Genomic DNA, 11,331 nt, shown 5'->3' on the forward strand with positions numbered 1-11,331 from the left:
CGCAGAATAATCTGGTGAGGGCACTACTGGAGGCCTCCAGCACTACTGTCCCTTTGCCAGAGTTCCTCAGCACTGGCTCAGCATTAGGAGCAGCTTCAGATTCTTCACTGTCTTATACGCACCTGCATTCCTCTAACACTTTTCCAAATGGGAGACAACTCTTCCTAGAGGACAATCAAATCAAGATATTCATTCCCTACATTTGGCTTACACTGATCCAAAACATACAGGCTGTGCCAATATAGTGGGACAAAAGAAGAATTTCCAGAAGCATAAAGTCAGAAACATTTCAAAGGAATCTTGAAGCAAAACACATTCACTGCCAAGTGAACTTACTCCTTTCCAAGGACTGATTGCAACTTAAGATGCTAAATAATTTGTTTCGAAAAGGATTGCATCTGGCAGCAGAGTCCTCCAAGAGTTTTAGGGTTTCTTTTTTTGGTTTTTTTTGTCATTTGGGGGGTGGGTGCGTGTGTTTGTTTTGTTTTTTTCTTGAGAAGTAAATCTTACAAGCAAACCCTCTGATCCTGACATGTACTCTTCTGAATCTAAATCTACCCAATGAGTATCACAATCTCATCTGACCTAGGAGGACGAGAAACGATCCCAAACATCTCAACTGCCACCGGTTTGAGCACCAATAGATTTAACAAACCCAAAGGACATAAAAAAATTTTAAGATTTATATTCTGAAGTACAACCTAGACCTCACACTACTGCATGTGTAAGAATGTGAGCGAGCTCTTACAAAAGTTCAAGCAATTTCTGATGCCACTTAGAACTGAGTGCACCATCACCTGTATCTCCATTCAACATTCCCTGTTTTACGAACATCAAAAAACAGATGTTAGTCAACCATACAGAAGAAAGAGCAGAATGTATTAGAAGCATATTCCAGTTTTAAAAACAAACAAACAAAAAAACCACACACAATAAAAAACCCCACAAAAACCTAAACAAACCAAAACAAAGCAAAAAGAGGAAACTGGTAAGTAAAGGTATAGATAATCAGAATCACAGTCAGAAGTTCCATTTTCCTACTGATATCATCCTTTTAAGCGAAGAAAGCAATTACTTTTACTAAAGCAATTTTCTAATTCACTGCCATGTAGAAGAAAACAGAGTATCATGGTTAGAAAAGACAAAAAACAAAATTACAGGAAGAAAAAGTTTACTTTCTACAACTTGAAAATACTTCACCCTCCCATTTCAACTAATACAAAAATAAAGCACATGTGTATCAAAAGCATTTTAGAAAAGTCTTCAACTTGACTGTTGGCAACACCAGCAGTATGTAGTAACTTCTGTTATTAACTCACTAGGACCTTCAAAGTATTCTGAGTAACTACTAGCAAACTGCACCAAAGGGTTTTTTAAAAAAAAACAGCAGGTTAAAAAAAAAAAAAAGTGTCAACAATTAGATCCCTCAGAAAGTACTTAAGAGAAGCTACATTTCAAAAAACTATGGCTACTATTACTGTCACGGCTAGTTTGCCAAAACTGAGGGCCAAAAGTCAGCAAACAAATAACTAAAATTCTTTTTCTACTGAAAGACGACTTTTCAGCCAGAAACTCTAAGTGAGAACTTGATAGAGAGACAAGACATGTCCATAAAGGTGCAACACAGCCCAACTCAGCCAAAGCTTGGGGTGAGGCAGGGGAACAGTAGATAGAAATTGTCATAAAAAGCCAGACCCACAGGCCTTCAGCTGCATGGATCCCTTTGAATTCTGTATGTTTGTGCACGCAAACAAGAAACTCAAGTGTTCCAGAGCTATTTTAAGCTTCTTCAATTAGCCACTGATCAGACACTTGGAAAGTGTCCAAGAAAAAAAGCTGAACCTATTAATATGACTTGGAAGGAGAACCCAGAATACAGAAGACTAGTCTACAAGCAAGCTGAGTTCCAGCCCAGGAGAAAAGAGTACTTATAACATGATGGCCTGAAAAGAGACCAGGGAACACTGTTCCAAAATGGCGATGCACGCACTGCTTTTCTTGTGGTGCTTCCGCAAGACACAGGCACGCACACTTCCACCACAGGAGGTCTCAAACACAACTACAGGTCAAGTGGAGTGCATTCTTCTTTAGATGGAAGAGGTGATGTTTGAATCTTCCACTGGTGGGACACAGATACCCACATAAACTCTCCCTAAATCTCAAACATATAAATGCAGAATCCATTTCTGGAGAAAATACAAAAAAAGTTTGTCTGCTAGGCAAGCATTTCTAGATTTTCTATGAATAATAAGCAAAGCAATTTGTTTTTTAAAACCAATAGAGTAACCACTATTGACTACAGTAAGGTTTTTTGACTGTGTTTGTGTTACTGTATAGTTTTTCCTCTGGTAGTTAACAGTGTTTATACAATGCAACAACAGTGACATAACACCCTGCTGCCATTATACACTTAATAACCTTGACTATACACACAAAATCCATCCTTGGCTTTAGTCTATGCACACATCTCAACATAGACACATCTGTATTTCATGCTAATAAAAAAACGTTGCTAATAGCTGCAGCTTATATTTTATAAATAGTTACCATTTGTACTCTACATATTTCAGCGACAGCTCAATGGAAGACAATATTGAAAACAGATTTCAGTACCACCACAGACTATCCTTGGATTTATCTTGAGGTCTTCTAGGCTTCTTTATCATTACTATAAAACAGTGTTCCAAATGCAGTCTGTTTACTTGAAAACACACCATTATGGATGGGTGGGTCTGGACTAACATTAGCCAGCTTGGGACAAAAAAAAAAGTAGTGCAAAAAATTATCTTTTGGCCTAATTCCACGTATTCTGTGTTAGACTAACAGGATGCAGAATAAGAAGCCCAGTATTCACGAATTTCAACACAGAAAATGCATACCACTGCCACATTACTTACTAATTGATAAACAGATGCTATTTCAGCTTAGTTGCTGCTTATCCTCTTCAAAGCAAACTTTATCTACATGACTTCAGCAATAACTGTTTCAAGGCCTTAACAGAGATTTGGGATTTAAATTCAGTCAAATAAAACTTTTTTCAGGCAATTTTATTTCAAATTAGTAACTTAAATGTGACTTTGGGTACTCAAAAAGAAAATTACATCTGCATAATTAGTTCTTATTCAGAACCATATACACAATTTACTATGTACCTTCTCAAAATGAGCCGGCAGTGTGCCCATGTGGCCAAGAAGGCCAACAGTATCCTGGCCTGTATCAGGAATAGTGTGGCCAGCAGGAGTAGGGAAGTGATTGTGCCCCTGTACTCGGCACTGGTGAGGACACACCTCGAATACCGCGTGCAGTTTTGGGCCCCTCACTACAAGAAGGATGTTGAGGTGCCAGAACGTGTCCAAAGAAGGGCAACGAAGCTGGTGAGGGGTCTGGAGCACAAGTCTTATGAGGAGCGGCTGAGGGAACGGGGGTTGTTCAGTCTGGACAAGAGGAGGCTGAGGGGAGATCTTATCACTCCCTACAACTGCCTGAAAGGGGGCTGTGGTGAGGTGGGTGTTGGTCTCTTCTCCCCAGTAACTAGTGATAGGATGAGAGGAAATGGCCTCAAGTTGCGCCAGGGGAGGTTTAGATTGGATATTAGGAAAAATTTCTTTACAGAGAGAGTGGTCAAGTATTGGACCAGGCTGCCCAGGGAGGTGGTAGAGTCACCATCACTGAAAGTATTCAAAAAACGTGTGAACGTGGCACTTTGGGACATGGTTTAGTGGGCATGGTGGTGTTGGGTTGATGGCTGGACTTGATGATCTTAAAGGTCTTTTCCAACCTTAATGATTCTGTGTGATCCTGTGAAAATGCATGGATAGTTTGGGAGAGAGAGGAGGGAATTCAGCTAAGCAGCTGGAGCGGAACACGGGAGAAAGCATGCTACTCTATCCAACAGCACAACATTTCCAGAGACAACAATAAAGGGGACAGTCAATCTATGAATACAGGAGATCATGTGAAAGCCTGAAGTTTTAAGTGTCTAAAAAAAGGAGACAATGCAACACTCTTTTCAACTCCAGTTCTTTCCTTTACATTAAAACCTGCGCATAGATCAGCCTGACTGCGTTAGCATGCTAATGCCACTTTAAGGCAGCTATTCTGTTGTTTGTGCGTTTTTTAAAATTCAAGAAATGAAAAGACCTTGTGCCAGTACAACTACAAGATGAGAAAACAAAAACCAAGTACTCACGCTGTGAATAAAGCAGTATCTGAAATTCCAAGAGGGCACAGGTAAAGAGTTGAACCACATTTTCTACTCCAAGCAATTCAAACACTTCTTTAACTGGAAAATCAAATAACGGTAGTTCACTGGTGCTTGGCCTCTGGCAGATAATCGGTCCATAAACACCTGAAAATTTTAATGACCTTCCTGCTGGAGGAAGAGGAACCTCATAGAGAATATTGTAGATGTAGCTTTCTAAAGGTAGAGGAGGCGGCTGAGGTGAAGTCACTGCTTGGTGAAGTTGTTCTAGTACTTTCTTACAAGCTTTCATGAAAGACATTGGAGTAATCAGACAAATGCACTTTGACACATAGAGTGTGTCTCTGCTGATGTCATAGGAGTTAAAACGCTGCAGCTTTGAAACGGAGGTGCCATTGCAGTCTCCAGTGCTGCTGCAGCTATCTTTGTCATTTGTGGGTGGAGTATGAAGAATGTCATATTCAGCATTGTGCATATGATACAATGTCTGCATTGCACTGCAGATCTGTTTGCTAGTAACTTCTTCAAAAAACGTGAGAGAAAAGCCAAATGTCCGTGAGCCATCTTCACGAGTAATAATAAAAGAGTGGAACTGAGGTTCCCTAGAATCTGCTTGTGTCTTGAAAGCAAGTCCTTTAGGCATACACAGCTATAAAAAAAGGGGAGAGAGGAGATAATATCAATTAAAACACACTTTTCTCTCCCCCTGCCTCCAGAAGCATTGGTGAAAATAGGATTTAGAATCCACAGACTGCCATTGCATTTCACTTTAAATTCTATTAAGTGTTACATCTCTGTACAATACAGTAATACGCATCTATATCAGAAAAACTAAAGGAACATTATTAAAAGGGCTGTACGCAGTTTCTATTGAAACTCATGATCATTTTGTTATCAACCTTTGTGGGAATAAAATAACAGAATTCAAACTCAGATAAAGGAAAGTATTTTGGTCACTAAGACCAGAAACCTGACAAAGTACTAAATTTTATCTAGATTAAGAAACCACACCGCATTCCATTAAACAGAAGAATCATGCACCGAGAAGATTAATTAATTGCAGACTAATTTATTTATCTACCAATTCTCTAGAATGTAACAAAAAAAAGTTGTAAAAGAACAAAAAAAACCTCTCCTAGGGATTTAACACCTCCCAGTTAAATGAAATGGCCTTTTGAACTTGCACGATTTAGAGAAATTAATGACTATTTCCAATCTAATATAGATACTTTTTTGTCAAAGAAAACACAGATTAATGCCTTCAATTGTTAAGGTAGGTTTTTGTCTTAAGTGATACTGACCATTCCCACTGCATCCTGGTCAAAAGGGTTCCATTCAACATTCTCAGGATAGCGAGCAAGAACTTTGGATTTAAATGTGCGTCTTAACGGAGTCTGTTCAAAGTTTTCCCCTGAAGGTGGAAGAAAAATACAAAAGTAAGTATTTCATTCTCTTTTTAAGCTCAAAAAAGGCCAAAAAGCAGGACATCAGGAGGTAGATGCGAGGAAGAGTGAATTAAGCACACACTCCTTTTAAGAGAAACAGGAAATGAAAGACAGTTAGTTAGCATATAACCAGACTGCAGATATTAGCAAGGATTAGCATGGTCACATTTCTATGTTGTTAAGCATCTGTGCTTTTCCTTATGCATGACTATCTTGAGATTGTGGTCATGACAGCAATTCTCTAAGCTACTCTTCAGATATTTCAAATTCTTGTTAAAGCATAGCTAAAGCTTCGGTTTCAGTGAAATTTTGTTACTGAAGAAAAGCACAAATAGACAAGATGCAAAGATGATGCAAGTTTAAGATAGATATACAACTGACATCATTTAATTTCTTCTTCAAGACTTAGGAATAAAGGGTATCCACCATCTATTACAAGAAGTTAGCTGTGAAGAGAGAGTCTAGAAGGTTAAAAGATCAAGAACCACATAAATGTCCATGAAGACAGGGTATCAGATGAACAAAAAGTTGTGCGCTTTTTTCCCCACACTTTTTCCTTTACCTTCTGTTGCACTTGAAATGAAACGGCCGGCACCATCTTGCGTTTTAGAGGCCTGTATATACTGGCATAAAGCTATATAACAAATAAAAACAACACTGCATTATAAATTTCATACTGTCAACTGTAATTACGTAGCTAACACATAACCAGTAAAAAACATACAAGTATTTTATACAGAATTAGCATGCGTAATAGATAGTCTATTCTCCTAATGTGCTTTTTATACATATACAACTTTACACAAATTTCTCATTTCAGGTACGTAGTTCTTGAAGGAGATTATCAGTATGCAACAGAAGCTCATAGTTCCTGTATACACAACCAGAATACTGATGCAGCAAAAGGAATTAGTTGCTTGTTAAGTGAAAGTTTTACATGTTAAACTATAAAGTACTCCCAAAGAGCAGATGATGAAATTAACCCCAAGGACAAGACCATTTCAAGGCCTTTAGAACTATATGAATTTAAGTGACATGGTCCAACTTTTCACAGATGCTATCCACACACTAGACTGGCTGATACAGTCTTGTTTACAAGGTCTCATATTTTCTCTACAGCAATGATTGTTCATTGTGATAGCAGAGAACTTTCTGCAGTAAATCTTCTGAATGCATATATTTGCCTTAAAAAAAATAAACCACGCACAACTGCATATCTTAAAATAAGCTTAGCTATCTTACTAGAATGCAATTAGCTAAATGAGCATGCAGCTGTTGACAGCTGCACTAACAATCAGACACAATTGCATGAAATCATATGCTTTAAATAAATCAAACTATTTTGGCAACACCTGCAAAAGAGAAAACATACTTCAACTCCTTACTTGTTTTCTTACATGCAGCAATTACATGGCTATACAAATTGATTTCAGAATCAGTTGGGTTTGTTCTGTACTTTTACAGTAATATTTGAAGGTCAATTTCTAAGCCAACTTAGAATCTTTATTTCGTACAACATTTACTTCCACAGAGTAGCCATACGTTTAGATGGTTCTAACACTGCCTATAGACAATGAAGAACCTAACAAACACATTACACCAAACAAAACATAGTTTCCATGGAATGCTTAAGAAGTCCATTGACAGCTGAGAAGTCATGTAACTCTGGATTTTGTTTAAGCTAAATATTTAGATATTACCTCAAACAGAGAACTTATACTGAATCAGGACCTAGGACAGGTCACACGCTACCCAAAATATTCACATCTATTTTGCTAATTTTCTGGGGTTTAGCACTTGAAATTAGAGGAAGGAGTTTCTCCTGATTGTCTGAAAAAACAACAGCTCAGCTGATTTTCATACAAAACCACTCAGCTACATTATTTATTACTTTGTTCAATAATATCATTGTTCAGAGAGGAAAAAAATGCATATTTGGGAAGCCCTGAAACATGTATAGAGAAGGATAACTAGGAAAAAAAACAGAACACAACTTCACTGAAATATAACCATCTTGGGAAAGAGCAGAGTCAATGACCTAAAACAAAACAGCACTTCCACAAGATCTAAAACCAACCTTAAAATATGAAAATAAGCATTTAAAGAAACTTCCAATATCCCAGGAAAAAAAAAATGGTCATAATGCCACATCTCTATTTACTGACACAAACATACACTCAAGTACAGACAGTCTGCTGTAAAAGAGGTTTTAAAAATTAGTGAGGAGATTTAACACACCTACTATTTTCTATATTTACATCTGTGCAGATGATGTAATGTCAACTTTTAGATAATGGAGGAAAAACCTCAGACATTTACTAAGTTGTTTTGTTCCTGGTTTTTATTCTTCCACATACATATAATTGAGAAAATATCTGAAGGCCGAATTTCCTCCTGAACTTGGAAACCACACTCCAGAATCACTGGGTTCAACTATGTGCAAGGTCATGCATATTTTGGAAAGAAAATCTGAGAGTCAAAGACCTTTTCATTAAGGTGATCAACACTGCAAAACACATGATGCTGCTCTTCCCTTCTGAGGAAAAAAAAAAATCCAACACCAAATGGATACTTATACATTTTAAGAATCCTTGCCCTACCTGCTCCAAAGAGACATTCTGTCCAACACACACTTATATTTTTTTAAACCTGAAGTCTGTCTATAATTTAATGAAAGTACTGCAGTTGATTTCTGGAAACCCACTGAATCCTGATCCAGACAGAAACATAAGGCAACACTTACATGCCTTCCTGTAATTCATCGAACAATTCAGCTGTTGCACAGACACTGCTCTTGCCAGAGTGCCTCCATATTACAGTTCTCTTCTAGAGCCACCCAGCTCTGGTATCGTATTTGTCCCGTTGACTTCCATGTGAGGACGATGCTCATTTTCTCTTTCACGGCACCAGTGTCTTCCATCTTTAGCTAGCTCTTCTTGTAAAAGCCTTCATGCTTGTAATACAGCAAACCACTGGACCTTCAGATTGGGCAATGCTGACTTCCAAAGATACTGATAGGGCAGGGAATGTCAAGTGACAGCTCACCAACATCTGGAAAGTTCAACCCAGGAACAAAAAGGCGACCTGTGCAACTCCAGGACACGGGCCACCCTGTTTTCTTGCCATTACAACTAAAGAGAACCTGAGCATCAGCAAGTCCATCACCTAAGTTCTCCCTACACTGCCCTCGCTAAGTAGCTAGCGGTTGTCACTAGATATCCATCCACATACAGGGGGGAAAAAAACAATCCACAAATAGTATTTGCTTATATCCAGAGTCAAAAAGCAATTAATCTTAAATTTCTAAATTTATGATCAGTTAGAAGTCTCAAACACAAACACCCTGCTCCAGCAAAATACCAATTACAGCACATCTCCAGCAGGCAAAAATAACTCATGTTTCGAGATCTGTCATCTCTGTGAATTGGACATCTGATTAATTCACTACTAATTGAAATGGTTTTAATAAAAACACTGAAGACAAGAGCAGCTTTAACAAATGCAGGAAACAAACCCATCAGCAAAAATGAGCAGTTTTATTCTAGAACTGAGAAAAGTCAAGTAAGAGAAGATAAACTGATAAAAATATGATGTATCCCACAAGTTTCAGAGTGAGTACAAGTGCCTGCACTTAACAACTATCAGAGGACTGCTATCATCAGATCATGCTTTTCATAAGGTTCCTCTCCTCTAACAGAAGTGATGGCTAGAAAGTACTTTCCTCATTGGTCCGAGTTACAATAAAGAGGTCTTCAAACATGATTTCTCTGTAAATAATTTTTCTTTTGTGCAAGTTCCATGTAAAAGTGTTGGGGTTTTTTTTGTTTGTTTTAATGGAACACCGTATTGCCTGCTGAAGACTAAGGAGGCCTTTGAAACACATTTGATGATCCTCACATACACGTTATCACTCAGCTGTTTGTCACAGCACAGGAAAAGCTCTACAGAAATGAGGATACAAACCACACCACAGACTACAAATTTGCAGTGAGTTTGAATTTAAAGCAGAGCAGTAACCAAATAGCTACAACTAGAAGATAATTTGTCAGGAACAGTCATACAATATATAAAAGCCATAAACATACAAAATTCCAGGAAAAAGAAAAAAAAAAAAAACACGAAATCACGAATACTTGAAGAAGTTTCAGGCCAACATGCTTCTCAATATCAAACCTTCAAAACAGTAAGAATCCCATCGTATTTTGTAATGTAAGTATCACAAAACCATAGAGAAACATCATTTCACTAGGCACTGTACAAATCCACAAACACCAGTTTAGAATAAGACTTGTTGCTGCAATGAGCAGAGGAATGGCAGTGAAGCAGAGAGTCTCAGAATTTCTTTGTCATTGGAAAAAACACTATCTGTGGCATCCCACTCAAAATAGGATCAGTGAAATGATTTGGATTAAAAATAAATAGAAAATAGAAAAAGGGGTTAACAAAGATTAATGCTTCACTAATCCAGTTTAGTCCATGTCCACAGCTTAACTAGCTTATAGCGATCCCCCAAAACAAGAGGGAAGCAAAGAGTAAACCACAGACACAGAGGTTCTTAAACTGGTGCACTAAAGAAAACATGGGACTATAGTAGAGTTTTAATAACTTACATGGGTAACTGAGTAACTCCTAATGCCACTCCTCGTCCTGCAGCCTAGCTTGCCCACCTGCTGGCTCCTGCCATGCCAGATAATAGTCTTCTCACCACCATCAACCACCATCTGGCTTTGGTAATGCCCTTTCCTTCCTTTCCCTTCTTTCACACTTCATCACCCCCCTATGACTCCAGCACGGGGTGAAAAAGGAGTGAAGATGCTACAGCAGTCAGTGACTTGGAAAGATTTTATCCATCTGAACTGTGGCAAAAATAAGCTATTCCCAGCTGTTACACTATGTAGGCAGCCAGCCTCATTACAGTCCTATATTGCTCGCTCCTTATTTGTGACCATGTAATTTAAAAAGACATGCATAAAAGATTTAAGTTCTTAGTATAAGCTTGCTTATCAAAAGGGAAGTCACCAGCTAGGCATAACCTCTGAGGCAGTCTCCTTGGCTGAGGGATGTTCAGGACCTTGAACGCTGCCGCTACCAAGACTGCCAGCTTGAGCCAGCTCTTCCTGTGGCAGGCAGGGCTTAGCTCACAGCTGTCTCAGACTGGAGTGAGGTATGCTCAGTACTGACCAGATTAAATCTCACATAAAAGGCGTTAATTCTCCAACACCCTCCCCCCCGCCATCTCTTCAGTAAACTGAACTTGATGGACTGTATTGAATGCATAAAGGAAACTACCAACCTGCTCAAGATGACCAGAGTTGAAACACATTACATTTAGTTGGAACCTGTAGTTAAAACCAGCCCCTTTTCACAGCTGCGTTGAAGCTCACACCACTCCTCTAAGAGCCATCTAGTACAATTTGCAGCACATGGAACCATAAGGCCTGATGGAATTCCAGTTCCAACATTATTTATACCATCTTAAATGATGCTGGCCTACGTGTCTGTAATTTGGACTTCCTAATTACAAGCACATTAGAACAGCTAATACATACACTCCAAGTATTCTATGTTTGAACTAACAACTAGACCTCATTTTATTGAGTGGTATCCTACTGAGTCATCTAATACTGAACGTAAGCCGTATCACAATGTAGATTTGTAGTGTACGCTGGTGACCTCTCTGACTCT

General features: G+C 38.5%; 1 protein-coding gene across 1 annotated transcript in view; it reads right to left on the bottom strand.

Moving 5' to 3' along the window:
* The window catches only part of LOC104618139 (DENN domain-containing protein 5A-like), a 48,371-nt gene extending 39,805 nt beyond the window's left edge, over window positions 1-8,566 (bottom strand). Inside the window, 4 exon segments of the mRNA XM_010283661.1 lie at window positions 4,190-4,850; window positions 5,503-5,612; window positions 6,209-6,280; window positions 8,464-8,566. Coding sequence (XP_010281963.1) covers window positions 4,190-4,850; window positions 5,503-5,612; window positions 6,209-6,280; window positions 8,464-8,566 — 946 coding nt within the window.
* Between the last annotated feature and the right edge of the window lie 2,765 nt (window positions 8,567-11,331).

The sequence above is a fragment of the Phaethon lepturus genome, unplaced genomic scaffold (assembly GCF_000687285.1).
Source record: "Phaethon lepturus isolate BGI_N335 unplaced genomic scaffold, ASM68728v1 scaffold11233, whole genome shotgun sequence".
In the NCBI taxonomy this organism is placed as follows: Eukaryota; Metazoa; Chordata; class Aves; order Phaethontiformes; family Phaethontidae; genus Phaethon; species Phaethon lepturus.